The 20,371-nt window shown below is 35.0% G+C and overlaps 1 protein-coding gene and 1 long non-coding RNA gene across 2 annotated transcripts; both read left to right on the plus strand.

Moving 5' to 3' along the window:
- The first annotated feature begins 4,251 nt into the window (after positions 1–4,251).
- Positions 4,252–7,006, plus strand: LOC120124495 (ATP synthase subunit a, chloroplastic). Its single transcript, XM_039143159.1, has one exon. It carries the CDS (start codon positions 4,432–4,434, stop codon positions 5,173–5,175), a length of 744 nt encoding a protein of 247 aa, XP_038999090.1. The 5' UTR covers positions 4,252–4,431; the 3' UTR covers positions 5,176–7,006.
- Positions 7,007–7,112: 106 nt separating this feature from the next.
- On the plus strand, positions 7,113–16,712 carry LOC120124347. The gene is made up of 3 exons (XR_005516268.1): positions 7,113–7,406; positions 14,382–14,386; positions 16,701–16,712. It is a non-coding gene; the product is annotated as an uncharacterized LOC120124347 (long non-coding RNA).
- The last annotated feature ends 3,659 nt before the right edge of the window (positions 16,713–20,371 follow it).

A 20,371-nucleotide genomic window follows, 5' to 3' on the forward strand; every position in this document is an offset into this window, starting at 1 on the left:
TTTCCTAAAAATCGACTTAGTGAAATCCCATATTTTGTATATCAGAAAAAGAAATGATCCGTCAGGTTCAGGATTGATTTCGGATAATAGGTCAGATCGTACCAATAAAAATCCATTTTATTCCATTTATTCAAACGCAAGGATTCAACAATCATTTAGCCAAAATCACGGAACTATTCATACGCTCTTGAACAGAAATAAGGAATCCCAATCTTTGATAATTTTGTCATCATCTAATTGTTTTCGCATGGGCCCATTCAACGATGTAAAATATCACAATGTGCTAAAACAATCAATTAAAAATAAAAAAGATTCTTTAATTCCAATTAAGAATTTATTGGGTCCTTTAGGAACAACCCCTCAAATTGCGAATTTTTATTCATCATTTTACCCTTTAATAACTCATAATCAGACCTCGGTAGCGAAATATTTGCAGCTTGACAATTTAAAATAGACTTTTCAAGTACTTAACTATTTTTAATAGCTGAAAATGGGAGAATTTATAATTTTGATCGATGCCGTAACATCATTTTGAATGCAGTCAATTTGAATTGGTATTTTCCCCATCATCATTATCATCATAATTATTGTGAAGAAACGTCCACAATAATTAGTCTTGGGCAGTTTATTTCGAAAATGTATGTATAATCAAAAGCGGACCACACCTAAAATCGGGTCAAGTTTTTATTGTTCAAGTTGATTCTATAGTAATAAGATCGGCTAAGCCTTATTTGGCAACTTCGGGAGCAACTGTCCATGGGCATTATGGAGAAATCCTTTACCAAGGAGATACGTTAGTTACATTTATATATGAAAAATCGAGGTCTGGTGATATAACGCAGGGTCTTCCAAAAGTGGAATGTTCGCGTGTTGTGAGTAATATAAAATATACGCAAATAATGTGCAAGTATACACAATCGCTCAAGTAATAAGTGATGAGTGAGTATCGTCTCCACAGGGATTGGAAGGATATTGAGTAAAGTTTATGCATTATTCTATCTAAGTATAGTTAGTCTTGATATATACAAATGTCACGATAATGGATATGTGTATGCTGGTGAATGTGGATTGATGGTGTGATGGTGTAGCAAATGGAAATGCAGTGGCAAGAATAGATGTTTAGTGTTGAAAATGATGAAATGTCAAGACAATGAAAAATGGTAAAAACAGTAAATAAAAGATAAATAAAATGAAAAGAAGATAATCCTCACGTGATAAGCTTTCAATGGAATGAATGGTAGGGATTCATCTAAGAATGCTAAACTTATCTCTCATGCAGATTTAAGCTATTTGGTCTTTACTTACTCGACATGGCTTTCCTAAAATGTTCTCACATGAACCTAACAGAATAGCATGCCAAGGCATCTGCTCTCACTCAACGATGTTGGAAAGCCTACCCTATTGATAAAGACACCCTTTTTAGTCGTTGAAATCCTATCCTAGTCTCTTCCGAGATCTAAGGGATTAGGTTATAATATTCCTAGGCCGGTTCAAAGCCCCTTGAAAATACTATAATCCATTGCTTATGAGGATCTTGCCTTGTGTTTCTTCCGAATACTTACAAGTAGTTTTAGCTTAGGATTCTTCCGAACACCTAACCTTCATCTAAGAAATGGACATTTCCATGCCTCTTACAAGCCTAGATGGTGAAGCATTCATAAACAAAGCAAATAAAGAACCAAAATAAACTTAAATATACCATTAAAATAAAGTTAAAACATCCATTAAACCAACACCACCAAATAAGTTAGTTCATGGTGGGGTTTGAAATATCCATAGAAAAATCCATAATATATTCGTTCCAACAACCCACAAATAAAATAAATAAAATAACAGCAAAGGGAAGTGAGAAAGAGCCTTCGACGCGCGCCACCGGAGGTCTCCTCGGCCATCACGAACCGCCTTAGCTCGCTAGCTCCTCTCGGCACCTAGCTCACCACTCCTTGAAGCTTTATCAATGGAGGAAAACCCAAGGAAGAAGAAAGGAAAAGGGAAAATAAAAATATGGTTTTTCTGCTACAATATGCATCTCCTTTCTTCCACACACACTCTCTCTTGTGAGGTGTAATATATAATAAAAATATCTAGGGGTAATGATGATGTTGTTGGGATATCGTTGGATGCAAAATACCCCTCATACCCCTAGAATCACATGTTGTGCATGAACCTTATCCTCCAGGTGTCAGTGGTCCCCTAGCAGGTTGTTACAACCATCATTTCACGTGCAGAGCCAGCTGTCCACGTACAGCTGTATATTTTTGTCGTTTTCTACGCCAGAAATGCCGAGGCATTTCAATCTTCTTCAGCGTGTGATACCGCGACATTACTTCCCAGCTCGCCTATTTTGCTTGTTGTTTCCTGCACATCACTAAAAACCACACCTTCCTCCTCATATAGCACCTTAATAAAATAAAATAACACAACCACCACAAATGCAATTACATGCAGCTACATACATCTAAAATGACTTATATGTACCCTTAAACAAACAATAACTTAAGTCAAAAAGGCCTTAAAAGTAGTCTTTTTACAGAGTTATCATGGAACAAGTGTTAGAAGTGCGTTCGATTGATTCAATATCGATGAACCTAGAAAAGAGAGTTGAGGGTTGGAACGAATGTATAACAAGAATTCTTGGAATTCCTTGGGGATTCATGATTGGTGCTGAGCTAACTATAGTGCAAAGTCGTCTCTCTTTGGTTAATAAGATCCAAAAGGTTTATCAATCTCAGGGGGTATAGATCCATAATAGGCATATAGAAATTATTATATGTCAAATAACATCAAAAGTATTGGTTTCAGAAGATGGAATGTCTAATGTTTTTTTACCCGGGGAACTGATTGGATTATTGCGAGCGGAACGAACGGGGCGTGCTTTAGAAGAAGCGATTTGGTATCGAGTCATCTTATTGGGAATAACGAAAGCATCTATGAACACTCAAAGTTTATATCTGAAGCAAGTTTTCAAGAAACTGCTCGAGTTTTAGCAAAAGCGGCTCTCCGGGGTCGTATCGATTGGTTGAAAGGCCTGAAAGAGAACGTTGTGCTAGGGGGTATGATACCCGCTGGTACCGGATTCAAAGGATTAGTGCACCGGTCACGACAACATAACAATATTCTTTTGGAAACAAAAAAAAAATTTCTTCGGGGGAGAAATGAGAGATATTTTCTTCCACCACAGAGAATTATTTGACTCTTGCATTTCAAACAATTTACATGATACATCAGGCCGCTCTTTTATAGGTATAGAATTTAATGATTCTTAAGATAAGAGGAGTGGATTCGTTCTTTTAAGTATTTATTTTGTTGTGGTCAGTTGAGTTGTTAAGATTTGTTAATTTGTTAATAGTAATAAAGAGAATAGCGAATAGAAAGTAATGGCTTGGCTCGTGGATAAACGACCAATCCCCGGTAGAAGAGAAGGTTCCATTGGAACTATTATTTATTTCAGGGTATCTCTCTTTTTTTAAGTAAAAAAAGAGATAGAGAGAGGAAGTGTGAAGAGAAATTGCAAGAAGATATTGGAACATAAATTTGGAAGAGATGTTGGAAGCATGAGTTCATTTTGGTCATGGTACTAGGAAATGGAATCCTAGAATGGCGCCATATATCTCTGCAAAACGTAAGGGTATTCATATTACAAATCTGACTAGAACTGCTCTTTTTTTATCAGAAGCTTGTGATTTACTTTTTGATGCAGCAACTAAGGGAAAACAATTCTTAATTGTTGGTACCAAAAATAAAGCAGCTGATTCGGTGGCGCGAGCTGCAATAAGGGCTCGGTGTCATTATGTTAATAAAAAATGGCTTGGTGGTATGTTAACAAATTGGCCCACTACAGAAACGAGGCTTCATAAGTTCAGGGACTTGAGAACAGAACAAAAGACGGGGGGACTCAATCGTCTTCCGAAAAGAGATGCATCTATGTTGAAGAGATAATTATCTCGCTTGCAAACATATCTGGGCGGGATTAAATATATGACGAGATTGCCTGATATTGTAATCATCGTTGATCAGCAAGAAGAATATACGGCTCTTCGAGAATGTATCACTTTGGGAATTCCAACAATTTGTTTAATCGATACAAATTGTGATCCCGATCTCGCAGATATTTCGATTCCAGCAAATGATGACGCTATAGCTTCAATTCGATTAATTCTTAACAAATTAGTAATCGCAATTTGTGAGGGTCGTTCTAGCTATATACGAAATCCTTGATTAATAATAAGATAAATAAATTATTTTTTGGAACTACATAGATCTATAGAATCGGTTACTATATCCTGAATCGCACAAAAGAGATAAAAACCGTAAATATTGTGTGATTAGTTTAGTCGGTGTCAAAAATATAGAATTTGAGTATGCAAGAGAAGATTGAATCAAAATAATTCCTTTTTTTAAAGTAAAGTTCTATTTCTGTCAGAGGGCAATATGAATGGTATATCATGTTCCATCAACGCACTAAACGGGTTATACGATATCTCTGGTGTGGAAGTAGGCCAACATTTCTATTGGCAAATAGGAGGTTTCCAAGTCCATGCCCAAGTACTTATTACTTCTTGGGTTGTAATTGCTATCTTATTAGGTTCCACCATTATCGCTGTTCGGAATCCACAAACCAATCCAACCGCGGGTCAAAATTTCTTCGAATATGTTCTTGAATTCATTCGAGACGTGAGCAAAACTCAGATTGGAGAAGAATATGGCCCATGGGTTCCCTTTATTGGAACTATGTTTCTATTTATTTTTGTTTCTAACTGGTCGGGTGCTCTTTTACCTTGGAAAATCATACAATTACCTCATGGAGAGTTAGCCGCACCCACGAATGATATAAATACTACTGTTGCTTTAGCTTTACTCACGTCAGTAGCATATTTCTATGCGGGTCTTTCCAAAAAAGGATTAGGGTATTTCAGTAAATACATTCAACCAACTCCAATTCTTTTACCCATTAACATTTTAGAGAATTTCACAAAACCCTTATCACTTAGTTTTCGACTTTTCGAGAATATATTAGCTGGTGAATTAGTAGTTGTTGTTCTTGTTTCTTTAGTACCTTCAGTCGTTCCTATACATGTCATGTTCCTTGGATTATTTACAAGTGGGATTCAAGCTCTTATTTTTGCAACTTTAGCTGTGGCTTATATAGGCGAATCCATGGAAGGTCATCATTGACTAGTTTTTGTTTTTGAAATAGTATAGCCCTTTTTTTTTAACTTAGTCCAATACAATGTATGCACAACTTAAGATAATCTACTTACTTAGGGACCATAAATATACAAATACGACGATCTAGAGTAATAACAAAAAAGATTACGATATTAGAGAATTCTAATAAAAAAAATGAAGAGATCTAATCTAAAAGATCTTTTTCCTAAAATTATGGTTTGGTCCATCTTTTTATTACTTATATTTATATCATATTTACCTTCAATCAATATTATCTTTATATTGATATTGTTTTTGTTTATTCAATTTCAAGTCCTAATTAGAATAGGAATTCGTATGATATTAATTTAGGGTCTATGATTTTCAATTTTAAAAAGCTGTTCTTTCTATAGAATGATTCCCATTTCACTATAGAATGATTCCCATTTCAGCCGATTTCATTCAATTCAATGATTGACCAAAAGAAAATTTTATTTTAATAAATAAATAATAAATTGCATGAACTTAACTTAGCTCAATCAAATGCTGATATTGATTTTTTTATTTTTATGCAATGATTTGGTCTAATAAATTCGTCCATTTAGATTGTATCCATGTGACATAATGATAAATAAAAGGAAGAGACAAATTTACAAAAAACAATATTAAAAAAATGATTAGGAAAAAATAAAATAAAAAAAGGGGTAGAATTAGGTATATGGAATCTAATGGCTATAAGACAGCTCTTGTCTATCCTTTGAGGAATAATTCTAGAATCCAATTGAATCTAAGATATGAAAGATTGGTTTACGTTATGTAAGAAACACATGTATATGGGATATTAGATATTGACTAGTTATATATGAACTCAAAATAGATCTAATCCAGCCCACTACTGTGGAGTTAGATAGGGATTCCAATAGAAGAATAGAAGTTCTTATGTTTCGTCTTTGACTCTGAATTGAATGAATAAAGAGATAAAATGAAGACAAAAATGAAGAATTCAAAGTAAGGAATGGGTTGGAAAAAGGAAGGAAATGGAATAACAAAGTATGCGCGGATTCACAAAAATCCAGTGGATAGGAACTAAAAAAAAGATATCGAAATAGTTCTGACGGTTCAATAATCTTCAATCTTCTCACTTCCATTCGGAGTTCTTAGTTACTTCGGCAGGTTGAATCTTAGCGATGGAATAATATAATTAAGTCAAAATTCATTGGATGATTGTATCATTAACACTTTCTTTATTTCGGTGCGAGGAACTTATCATGAATCCACTGATTTCTGCCGCTTCCGTTATTGTTGCTGGGTTGGCTGTCGGGCTTGCTTCTATTGGACCTAGAGTTGGTCAAGGTACTGCTGTGGGCCAAGCTGTAGAAGGTATCGCGAGACAACCCGAGGCAGAGGGAAAAATACGAGGTACTTTATTGCTTAGTTTGGCTTTTATGGAAGCTTTAATAATTTATGGGCTGGTTGTAGCATTGTCACTTTTATTTGCTAATCCCTTTGTTTAATCCTATAAGCATGAGAATTATGTATTTTTTTTCTTAGTTTATGGCTTGGAACTTACTCCTCGCTTTTTCGAATTATATCAAGATTTCACTCCTACAATTAATTATTCGTTGGGACAATAATCCATGGGAAGGATTAATTTGAGGATGAGGAATTATCACACTAACTCGCTTTCTTCCTTCCCCTTCTTAGTTCAAGAGAAACCTTTTTTATTATTTATGTTTATTTTTTATTATTTATGTTTAAAGGAGTGTTGCAACAAATAAGGTATTTTGCCATTGACATGAAACCTACCCACTAATTCTAATAAGAATTATTATTATTGGAATTTTCAATTGAAAAAAAATACATTTCTAGGTTTAGACATAGGTAAATGAAAATTGATAATAATTAATAATTTAATAATAAATATTAATAATAATATTAAATAATTGATTATTATTAACAAAAAAAGAAATACATAGAATTAGAATAATATAAATATGATAGAATAAATGGAAAAGGAGTCAAAGTGATATAATACAAAAAAAGAATCGAGTTCTTTTTTTAGTCTATCTAAAATAAAATATTTAGTCTATCTAAAATAAAATAGGAGATCATATGAAAAATGTAACCGATTCTTTCGTTTCCTTGGGTCACTGGCCATCCGCCGGGAGTTTCGGGGTTAATACCGATATTTTAGCAACAAATCCAATAAATCTAAGCGTAGTCCTTGGTGTATTGATATTTTTTTGGAAAGGGAGTGTGTGCGAGTTGTTTATTTCAAGAATAGGTTGGATTCACCCAGTTGTACTTTTTTTTCATTATAACTTGGAAAGCAAAGAGTGCATGATCCCGCGAATGACTTCTGAATAATTAACACATAATTATTAGAAAATATTACAATAATGAAACAACTAAAATATAATTAAAAATTAACTATCTATTTGTTCTCAAAAAATTATAATTGTTTAACATAAGAGAGGAATCCAAAATTATAATTTTATCATATAACTTTTAATTTTCTAATTTTTCAAGACATTCGTTAAAGGGAATCCAATGAATAATCATTCGTATATTATAAGTTCGAATGAAGACCAACATTGACTATAAATTTTAAAGTTGTCCTATGTTTGAAGATACGTTTCATTTAAACCTATCGAGTGGTCTCAATTATAAAAAAGAATATTATTTTTATTTAATGACTTGAATTAAAACAATTATATTTATAAGTTATGTGTACATTATTAATAAATTAAAAAATTCTAATTATATGTTACTTGTAATTATTCAAAACACTAAAAAAGAAAACTCATTATCATGTAGCCTAGATTTAAGGGTACTTGCTGACCTAAGCTTACCTAAATCTTGTATCAATGTTTAATTTTCAGTCCATAATAGCCCACGTAACCTGTTCAAGTAAATGCAAAGATACAATATATAAGGCCCAAGCATATCTATTTTAACGGATCATATATTGCTGCCCATTTTAAAATCTGTCCTATAGAAAATTGTTACATCTAATATTTTATGTTGTTCATAATTTTTTTTATAATCATCAGTATTCGATCTATTGATTGATTAATTTGGATTAGATATTGTAGAGGTAAAGGAGATCTTCTCATCTTAGTTTATTACATTCACAAATATCAGGATTCGAATTACTGACCTTGTTTAGTGACAGATCCATAAATATTTTTTAAAGTTGATATATATATTAATAACATAATTTTTTTTTATATGGAGTGAACACAAATAAAATTTTAGGATAGATATCATCAGTAAAATGAATAACTAATCGAAAGAAATTTAGATTTTAGGATGGGCATGTGTCCACCCTAAACAACATGTACGTCCGCCACTGACCTTTATTATACTAATGACTCTTTTAATCCAAAATATTTTATTTAAGATACAAATATTCAAATACTAAAATTTATTTAAAGAATCTTATATTTTATTTCGCTAAACCTATTAAAATGATATTTCGACAATCAAACCTCAAGAAAGGATCTAATATTCTTTTTTTATCAAGCTAAGGTAAATCATTTGACAACGAACGTTCAATCATCCTGCTGCAGCCACTGGTGTTTAAACCCTAATATATATTCTAAATAATATCAACCATTTGACAACGAACGTTCAATCACCTTGCTGTAGCCGCTGGTGCTCAAATGTTCTAAATACTCTCAACTATTTGACAACGAACACTCAATTACCCTACTGCATCCGTTGGTGCTCAAACCCGTGACCTCTAGGAACAACAACGATTTCTTTAAGCACTGAAGTAAATTGTTTCATACAAGGATCTAATATTTTTTTCTTCTATACCCAATGAAATGATATTTTAACGGTTAAAGCTAGAAATTTGTGATATATTTATCCATTAAACATTTCAATTAAGTGATATTTTAAAGAGATACTGAAGCAATTAAACTGAGGAATCCCATGAAGTAAAATATCATTTTTAGCCAAAGCATGCATGACGTTGGTTATGAGGGTAAAGTACACAAACGGTCCCCGACTATAAGATATTATTTTATTAAGTCCTTCGACTATTTAAAATTAGAAAATGATCCTCCAACTATAGAGTGTTGTTTTATTATGTCTCTCAACTATTAAAAGTTACAAAATAGTTGATAGACTAAATTGAAAGGAAATGGAACTGGTTAAAATAATAATTAACATACAAATGAGGCTAAATTGAAAGAAACTAGAAATTAAAGGGCTCAAACACAATTTTACATGTTGATAGACTAAATTATAAGAGATTGAAAATTAGAAAGGTCACCCACCAACAACCAGTTGGTCTAGTGGGATGAAACACTAGATTTCTTAAGCAATGTCAAGAATTTGAATCATGGCGTTTGTGTATGAAGCAAACTATGTTAAGAGGGTTGCCTCCATAATAAACCTTTGCAAAACTCAATCTGAATTAATTAATTAATAGATCGGATACAAGTGATTAATTAAAAAAAAAAGAACTATTTTGATATCGGAATAGTCCTTTCAAAATAATGTTGTTTCACAAGGGTTTAAATATCATATCTTTTTTAATTTTTCACTTCATTTATTTTCTTCTCTCTATAAAATTTCTCTAATTTTTTCTAAAATTTGGTAATCATTTTTTTTTACAAAGGAACAACATTCAATCAATGCCAACAGCATCCAAAACAAAAACGTTCGAAATACAGTGAGAGTAATCACTTTCAAACCAAATAAGAAAACTACTAGAAACAACCCACTTTGCTAGTTCATGAAGTGCTCCTTTTGCCATTCTTGGAACATACATTAACGTAAGATGAGGAGACTCGGCAATGGCAATACGCACTTACGAGATATGGATACCCACAATAGACAGATCCATGTCCTTGGAGCGCAACCTGTTAATGACACCAAAAGAATCCCCCTCATTATCCACCCCCGTCCAACCATTTTCCTTAGCCATCACGATCCCCACACGGACCGCTTCAGCCTCCACAAGCTCAGCTGTGAGAGTACCGCTCAGCTTCCGAGCATGGCCTCCCACAGCCATTCCATTGTGACCTCAAGCAATGACTCCGATTGCTCCTTACCCAGAGTCGATGAGAAAGGCCCCGTCCACATTGATTTTAATTCTATCTGTAGACACCCGTTTTTTATCGAGCTTAAAAAATATTATAAATATTAATTATATTATTATTATATATTATTATTAATACAAATTACATTATTTATGTAGATCTAAAGTTCAACCCCACTACAACAAAAGAATCCCGTAGCCCAATGCAAACCCAACGAAAATCCAACAGTCCTAAAATAATTACAAGTAACTTGTTTAAGCCACTAGTGTACTTCAGTGATGTTCCATCCACGTGTATGAGCTACCGCCAATCATGCCACCATCAAAGCTTACTGCACAAATCATCCACAGCGAATAAACAATTAGCCACCGAAAATATTATCAAAGTCAATACTTGCTCAACCAAATATCACTAAATGCATAGAAAATCAACATGCAGACAAAGGATTCGGTGGAGAGAAAAGAAATAAAAATGGAAACGAGGAGGGTCTGCTACTGGGGGGATATCGCCAACAAAGGAGGGATTTGAGAACAATGGTGTAAATCCTATCTTTACACATTCGAAATATCAGAGAACATTTGTAAGAGGAGATTCGGTCCTTATTTTTCCAAGATACAAAAGAAAGCAATAGAAAAAGCATTGGAATTTGGTAAGATACGTTTCCAAAGCAATTTGTACTTATATTCCCTATTTAAAAATAGCTATTTAAAGTGCTTATGCACTTTCCAGAGAATGCTTATGCAACTTGTACTTATTATCCCATATTAAAAAAATAGCTATTTTTTCCAAAAGCAATTTCTAGATCACGAAGAGAGGCTTATGCAACTTCATGAGTATTTTCTTTTAAAAAATAGCTATTTAAAGTGCTTTGGTCATGGGAAATTAGCATTCAAACCGATCATTTTCGAGAAAAAAATGAATTCGTCTGTTAGTTCCCATCAACAGCAGAAAGGGTTTTTCAGTAAAAAAAGAAAGCCAAATATATTTTAATGTTAGATGTAGTTACCTGGTCATCGGGGTTTGGTGGTCGAAGTGTAGAACTCCGTTGAAGAGAGGCGGCCGGCGACGTTGGGGTCCTCTGGTTTGTTGAGCAGCCGAAGAAGATAATAGCGAGGAGAGGGGTGTTGCAAACGGCTGAGGGATGTTAGTTTGAGCTTAGGTTTAGGATTAGGTTATAATTAGATTTTTATATATTACATTTAGGATAAATTGTTCTTTAACCGTTTATTTCCACTTTAGTCACTGGTAAGGACTATTTTAAAATTTAGCATTTTGTGTGTAACTCGATTTAGTTATTTTACAAATTAGATTCTAGTTATAATTATTTGGGTTATTTGAGGTACGTGTCATCGTAATTTTCTATGTAATTCATATAGATCATCAAATCAATGTTTGTGTGTTTACGATTCGGTCTTTCTATTTTATGTGTATTAAATTTTAGTCATAATTGTTAATTTATTTAATTTTAGACATTTGACCTTTATAGTTTTACATGTTTCTTTTTGGTCTTGTGTATGTTTAGAGTTTAGTATAATTTTAGTCCTTGTGATTTGTTTTATTTTGGTTTTATTATTTATTATATTTTCAATTAGTATTTCGATTGTATCTTAGATAGTGAAATTCTATTTAATATGATTTAGTTATTAGTTTAATATATGTAGCTAAATTTCTTATAGTTTGGTAGGTTAGGTTTTTTTTGTATTTAAATCACATTGATGCATTGCATATATATAAATAGGTTATAATGTATAATTATAAAAATTTGTAATTTTGGACATTAAAGTATTATTGCATGATAATTTTTCATATAGTATTTGTTACTTATTAATCATATGTTCTTAAATTTTGTATGTTATCCTCACGTGCATAACTCGACATTATTACATAATCGGATTAAGGGTAATACCCTTTTAATTTAAAATGGTCAAAATGGATTTTCTTAACTTACAGAAAGTTGTTCTTAACGATTTTAAATTACAAGTGTATCTCGTCATTGTCACTAAAAATTATGATTCTTTACTTTAAAATTTGGGAGTGAAATAAAAGGAAATATTCGGTTATTTAAAATTTTGAGAAAAGGTCGTTAGAACTTATCTAAAGATATGGTCTCAATATTTTTAAATAATCGAATATTCTTTATCTTTTAAAGGTTGTGTAATTTTAATTTAATCTATTTTGGTGTTTTTAAATATTGTAAAATTCGTATATTGTTTTTTGTTGGGGATTATAAATCAAGTTAACTTCGAATTTTTAAATTTTATTGCAAAGACGTTAATTAATCGACTAGGTACCGATTTAGGGCGTTGTGGGGGTGCTAATCCTTCCCCACGCGTAATCGACTCCCGAACTCATTTTCTGATAAAGCAGACTCCAATTTGTTGTTTTAATTAAAATTAATTTTTATTTAAAATGACAACGTTTTTGGGTGCCCAATCACACCCTAATCAAAGATTGGTGGCGACTTCTCGAATCATATGTTTTTTATCGTAAAGAAATTTTCAAATTTTTGAAACAAGAGGTTTTCTAAAATCACATTGTTTTTAATTAAAAATCAATCACAAGAGAATAATTAAAAATGGTTTTCCAAATCTCGCCCACATTTAAAAATCGTTTCGACTCTATCAACACTGGGCTTCCGCTAATGTTTGATCGTATTCCCTGATGGTCGTCGATCCAGTTCTGTCGCCACTACTCATAGATGATTTAAAATCCGAACCAAGGAGCCAAGCAGATTCAACCACCAACCTCGCCGGTTGGAGCACATTAGAGTGCACTCATTTGTTTCTCCGGTTCGAAATATTCCATAACAGCAGAAGGAACTTGTGAAACACTCCTCGGACATTTTGGTGGCCACCGATTCAATCCACGCTTTACATGAAGGAAATTCGCTTGTGAAATAGCGTTGGTCCAGCCCTGACAATTGCAACACTTCCCTAGTTTTCGTGTAGTCTTTGAGAACGTGGAGGAGCGTTTCTTGATGTTCCTTACATTAAGAGCAGGTTCCATCCCGATCCCAACCAACAGAAGTTTCGAACCAACAGGGACTGCTCCATGACATTCTCCATAAAAAAAACTTAACCCTTCGGAGAGTCTTAAGTTTCGCAATACGGATCCAGACAGGTGAGGAGTCTCTACTCTCCTGCAGCTCCTTGAGAAGCCAGGAGTAACCTGACTTAGTACTACAAAACCCGGAGTTGTGATGACCCCAAATGAAGCAGCCTTCTTTAACCAGAAAGATTAGGCACCTGAGAATGTCTTCTGCAGTGAAGACCCGTCTAACCTTCTTATCATCCCATATAGGCTCGGAGCAAACCATGAATTCCCTGTAACGTATTGGATCACCGGGACAATCCAGATAAGAAGAGGAGAACGCCAATGGGTGGAGGCCACCCCACCTAGAAGCAAAGAGCAAGGCAGGGTTGATTTCGATACGCAAGTAAAAACCGTCCTAAAGCTTATCTTTTTTTGCTTTAACGAGGCAGTTCCATGCAAAGGAAGGATTGGAGCATCGGCCCGCACTGAAGAGGTCTTCATTTGGAAAATATTTTTCAGAAAACACCTTGAACAACGAGTTTTGGTTGTGCAGAATCCTCCAGATGTGTTTTCAAGGAGAGAAAAATTAAAAAGGTTAAGATCATTGAACCCGAGGCCACCAAATCTTTTGGGTCTGTAATTTTTCTCCCTAGCCACGTGAGCCTAACCTTTTCTTTGAATATCCGTCCACCAAAACGATCTCATATCCAAGATGATAGCCGCGACAATACCACCAGGGATCCAATAGCAGGCCATTGCGTAGGTTGGAAATGCCTGTGCAGCTTTTAGAAACACTTCCCTTCCAGCCATCGAGAGCAAGTTCTTTGTCCACCCCGTATCCGTTTTGAAACTTGTCATGGTCGGAGGAGAAGGACGTGGGGAAGGAAGAGAAGACGATAGGGGAAGCGAAGAGGGAATTGAGAAAAATGTAATACAAGGGTTAGGGATTGTTGGTGGAATTGGGGATTATTACCTGAGGAAGTGAATATCACGTGAGGAGCACGAGTTCATTAACCCATTAGCCATTTGAAGACCCAGCAGCAATGAAGCCCAACAGAGAAGCCCAATGATAATATGCAGTAACAGAAAACAATTAGAATATATGTCAGCTGGCTTGTTAGATTTTATAGTACAATTGTATAAAAGTAAATGTACCTGCAAATGGATGATTATGCATGATTTTTACTAAATGAATTTATGAATTTCTTCAATCCTTTCTGCTTCTCTTCTGAAATCTCCTTTTTTCTCTACTTCATCATCTTGCATTCATCACAATTTGGTATCTCAGAGCCAAATTTTTCCTGGCAAATCGTTGCTGGAATGACAAAGAAAAATTAGAACATGTGTGAAACACCATAATTTTCAGAATTACAGAAGCAACTGGAGTTATCAACGTTGGTCAAGCATTCTCAGGATGACACGAAAATTCCTAAATGGTGGGAGAATAAAGAAAATCGACTTACTTCCTTGGAATCCAGGATGACCACTAATCAAGGGTATGTGGAGGAATTATTAAAGATTTTAACTGGTAGAAATGGGGAGCAGAACCAATCTGATAATGAACAGGTACAGTCTCCTAACGATTCTAAAACAGAGGGAAAACAACCTGTAAAGGTCACAGTGCTTAATGATAAAACCAGGTTTACTTATAAACCTAATGAACCTGGAATTCTAAGATCCAAACTAGGGAATTTACCCAGTTTTAAAAATGATATCCAAGTAGGAGAGAACAGTGCAGTTAGAAACAATATAGTTAGTTTGGAAGAGGATAGAAGAGGCACTGGAAGTTCTTCTAATACTACAGGGTTAATGTGGCATAGACCCAAGATTGAGCTGCCATTTTTTGAAGGAAGTAATCTTAGAGGGTGGATACAAAAATGCCTCAAGTATTTTTCTTTATGAAATATTACAGAAGAACAGAGGGTGGAAGTGGCTACAATGTATTTAATGGGGAAGGCAAAAATTTGGTTCGACGGTTATATCATGCAGAAGCATCATGTGACATGGCATGAGTTTGAGGCAGATCTTTGCCATAGATTCTGTGATAGGTCCTTTACTGACATAGTTGAGGAATTTATAAAGTTAGTGCAGAAGGGATCAGTGGAGGAATATTAGGACAAATTTGAGGAATTACAACCTCATATGTTGTTATAAAATCCTACCCTGGGTGAAGAGTTTTTTGTCTCTCTTTTTATTAGTGGGCTAATAGAAGATATCAAGCATAGAGTTAAGGCTTTGGAACCAAAGACACTTTCTGAAGCTTGCAGACAAGCTAAATTGTATGAGCTTTCTGTGGAATATGAGAACAAAAGAGAGAGAGCATATTTTAGAAACCCGCCCTACCCAAACACAATACCTACTTCTAAACCTAATTTTCTACCCCCACAACAGAAAGGTTCAACTAGTATGCCTTCAAAACAGAATCTGCTGGACTATAGGAGACAGAACAACCTATGTTTTAAGTGTGGAGAGAAATTCTCTCCAAGCCATCAATGTAAGACAAAGCAATTGAATATGATTATTGAAGAGGAACCTGTTCTATCCTCAGAGACCTTACGAAATGAGACAGATCAACAAGTCTTGCAAGAGGATCAGAACCTAGAAATTTCTATGAATGCTATCACTGGGTGTATTGGTCATAATACACTAAGAATTCAAGGCATTATTCTAAGCAGACCACTGAACATATTAATTGATAGTGGTAGCACCCATAGTTTTTTAACACCTCAGTAGGCTGATGCAGAGATTCAAGTGACTACACCATATCCTTTAGCCATTATAGTGGCTAATGGACAGCAGCTTTATAGTGCAGCCATGTGTAACAGAGTGGAATGACAAATGCAAGGACAGTCTTTTGTTCATGATTTTAGACTTCTTCAATTAGGGGGAAGTGATATGGTCCTAGGTGTTGATTGGATGAAGTTATTCAGTCCTATCTTAATGGATTTTAACAAACTGACACTCAGTTTTGTACATCAAGATGAGCATATTGTTATCCATGGTCAACAACCCTCAAATTTTTTGCAACAAATCTCAGGAGCTACACTATTGAAAATGACAGTTTCTAATTCTGCTATATTGGGGAATGTTATTTTGATGGCTATGGTAGAAAGCTCAAGGCCTATTCCTACATCTATTCAACCATTATTGGAGAAATACAGTTCTATTTTTGCTGAGCCTACAGGTCTTCCACCTACAAGAACACATGATCATGTTATTCCCTTAAAGCCTGATTTTATGGCTGTTAATTTAAGTCCTTACATATTCCCTCATAACCAAAAAGATGAAGTGTAAAAACAGATTGCTACTATGTTATCATCTTCTATTATTCAACCTAGCAAAAGTCCATTTGCTTCTCCATGCCTTCTCATTAAAAAGAATGATGGTACAGGGAGGTTCTGTGTTGATTATAGACAGTTGAACAGTATGACAATTAAGGATAAATTTCTTATTCATGTTATTGAGGATTTATTGGATGAGCTACATGGGGCTGTCTACTTTTCAAAGATTGATCTAAGGTCAGGTTACTGACAGACCAGGATCAAAAAGGAAGACATTTATAAAACAACATTTAGAACTCATCAGGGTCATTATGAATTTAAGGTAATGCCATTTGGTTTAACTAATGCTCCTGCAACATTTCAGGCTTTGATGAATGAATTATTTAGTTCATTCCTTATGAAGTTTGTTTCGGTGTTTTGATGACATGTTAGTTTACAACAACTCTATGGCATACCATATTCTGCATTTACAATTGTTTTTGGATTTTTTACAAAGTAATCAGCTATTTGCAAAACTATCTAAGTGTTTCTTTGGCCAGACCCAAGTAAAGTACTTGTGCCATATTATTTCAGCTGCTGGTGTTGCTACTGATCCTAGCAAGGTAGAAGCAATGAGAAATTGGCCTTTGCCTAAATCCTTAAAATCATTGAGAGGATTTTTGGGGTTGACATATTATTATAGAAGATTTATCAAAGATTATGGTACTATTAGTAAACCTTTGACTCAGATGCTGAAAAAGGATTATTTTAAGTGGAACAGTGCAGCTTTGACTGCTTTTGAAGAGCTTAAGAGAACTATGTGTCTTGCACTTGTGTTAGCTCTATCAGACTTCACTAATTTTTTTTTATTTAGAGACTGATGCCTGTTCTGGAGGCATAGGGGTTGTTTTATCACAAGATGGCAGACCTATAGCATTTCTAAGTAAAGCTCTCAGTCCTAGACATGCTGCTCTATCTATTTATGAGAATGAATATCTTGCTATTTTATTAGTAGTCTCCAAGTGGAGACACTATTTAGAGAGCAAACCTTTTATCATTAAAATTGATCATGAACCTCCAAAATACTTATTGGATCAAAAACTCACTACTTCTATTCAGAAAAGGGGACTGACAAAATTATTGGGATTGGATTATACTATCCAATACAGGAAAGGTAAATCAAATGTTGTGGCAGATGCCTTATCCAGGCAGTGGGAAGACTAGGGTCAGTGTCTTGTCATGAGAACTACCCTAGTTATTCCTACTTGGGTTCAAGAAGTGGAGGAGAGTTACAAGGATTATTTATTGGCTACTGAGTGGACTTCCATTTTAACTGTGACTCCTACTGCTGATTCTAAGTGGAAATATTCCAAAGGAATTCTCATATTTCAAGACAGGGTTTATATTGGCACTAAAGGCTCTCTTAGGCTACAGATTCTTCAAACCCTATTTAACTCACCTCATAGAGGTCATTCAGGAACTCATGCCACTTATCAAAGAATTTGAAGTTATTTTTATTGGCCTAGACTTAAGGCTATGGTGACAATTTATGTAAGTACTTGTACAATATGTCAGCAAACTAAAGTGGAGCATTTTGCTAAACATGGTCTACTTCAACCACTGCCTATTCCTCAACAGTCCTGGGAGGTAATCACTATGGATTTTATATAGGGTTTGCCTACTTCTTTGAAGAAGAATTGTATCTTGGTGGTGGTTGATAAGTTCACCAAGTACAATCATTTTGTGGCACTATCACACCCTTACACTGCTACTGAAGTAGCTAAACTATATTTGGATAACATTTATAAGCTGCATGGCCAGCAAAAAGTGGCAATTTCAGACAGGGATAAAACCTTCACTAGTCTCTTTTGGAGAGAACTAATGAAGCAGCTGGGTACTAAGACTCTATTTAGTACTGCATATCACCCAGAGACTGATGGACAAAGTGAAAGGGTGAATCAGTGTCTTGAGAAATATCTAAGGGGTTTGTGTTTCTCCCAACCAAAGCAGTGGGCTAAATGGTTGTCTCATGCAGAGTGGTGGTATAATACCACATATCATACAACCCTAAAACTAACATCATTTCAAGCCTTATATGGCTATGCACCCCTTATAATGGTGTGGCAAACAGACTCACCAGTGCACTCTGTCAGTGAACTAATGCAAACTAGAGAGGACATTCGCAGGCTAGTCAAATTACATTTAGAAAATGCAGCTAATCTCATGAAACAGAAAGCTGATAAGAAACGATCTGAAAGAAATTTTGCAGTAGGTGAAGAAGTGTACCTGAAATTATAGCCTTATCGCCAAACATCTTTGGCTCTGCGCAAAAACCTAAAGTTAGCAGCCCGATACTATGGCCTTACAAAATTACAGAAAAGATTGGTGAGGTTGCTTACCGTTTGGCTTTACCTGAGATATCACAGTTACATCCGGTTTTTCACGTGAGTCTTTTGAAGAAGCACATTGGACAGTCAGCCACTTCTTCTACGGATCCTTCTGAAATGACTGAGGAAGGTGAAATTAAAATTGAGCCTTCTCAAATCATGGGAAGAAGAATTGTAAACAAGAACCACAAACTTGTTACTCAATTATTGGTGCGATGGACGAATCTGGATGAATCGTACGATGCTTGGGAGGACTATACTATTCTTCGGGGATAGTTTCCCAACTTTGATCCTTGGGAACAAGGATCTACTCCAGCGGTGGGTATTGTCATGGTCAGAGGAGAAGGACGTGGGGAAGGAAGAGAAGGCGATCAGGGAAGCGAAGAGGGAATTGGGAAAATGTAGTACAAGGGTTAGGGATTGCTGAAGGAATTGGGGACTATTACCTGAGGAAGTGAATATCACGTGAGGAGCACGAGTTCATTAACCCATAAGCCATTTGAAGACCCAACAGCAGTGAAGCCCAACAGAGAAGCCCAATGATAATATGCAGTAACAGAAAACAATTAGAATATATGCCAGCTGGCTTGTTAGATTTTATAGTACAATTGTATAAAACTAATGTACCTGCAAATAGATGATTATGCATGATTTTACTGAATGAATTTATGAATTTCTTCAATCCTTTCTGCTTCTCTTCTGAAATCTCCTTCTTTCTCTACTTCATCATCTCGCATTCATCATAAAACTCTATCCCGAAGGAAACTGAAAGCATTCATCTTGTTCCTACCGATGATAAGGGAGAGCCTCAGATAAGTTCTAGGTTCCGATCACTCTCGAACTCCCAAGATAGACGTGATAAGCCTCCTATCATTTTGCTTTGTGTTGGTGCTGAAATAGATCAAAGATTTGTCCAGGTTAACCTTCTATCCCAAAGTCCCTTCATACTCATTAAGAACAAGTTTGAGTCGGCGAGCCTCATATTCTAAGTTCTTAATAAGCATGAGGTTGTCATCTGAATACATGAGATGATTGACTCTGGCCCCCGTAAGCTTACCCGTACCCCTTTTATACAACTTTGTCTTTGTTCGGCGACTAAAGCAACATACATCCATTTGGTGCAGAAAAGGAACATATAAGGGGACAACTGTCTGAGACCTCGCTCGGGTTTAAAGAAACCTGAACGGTGACCAATAATCCTAAAATAATAAGACAGTGGATATGTTACATGTCAAAACCCAAACGACAAATCACATCATAGATAAAGCTCCGACTAGGTCATAAGTCTTTTTCATGTCAAGTTTGACCGCGAACCCTTTTATTAGGCCCATTCTTAGAACCTTTGAAATAATGGAACAATTCATGGACAATCAAGAAATTATTGGAGATAAGACGCCCCAGTACAATGACACATTGGTTCTCCGACACATAGAGAGGCAAGATAGGCTTGAGACGATTCACAATTCCTTTAGAAATCACTTTGTAAATG

This window comes from Hibiscus syriacus, unplaced genomic scaffold (assembly GCF_006381635.1).
Source record: "Hibiscus syriacus cultivar Baekdansim isolate YM2019G1 unplaced genomic scaffold, ASM638163v2 tig00110418_pilon, whole genome shotgun sequence".
In the NCBI taxonomy this organism is placed as follows: domain Eukaryota; kingdom Viridiplantae; phylum Streptophyta; class Magnoliopsida; order Malvales; family Malvaceae; genus Hibiscus; species Hibiscus syriacus.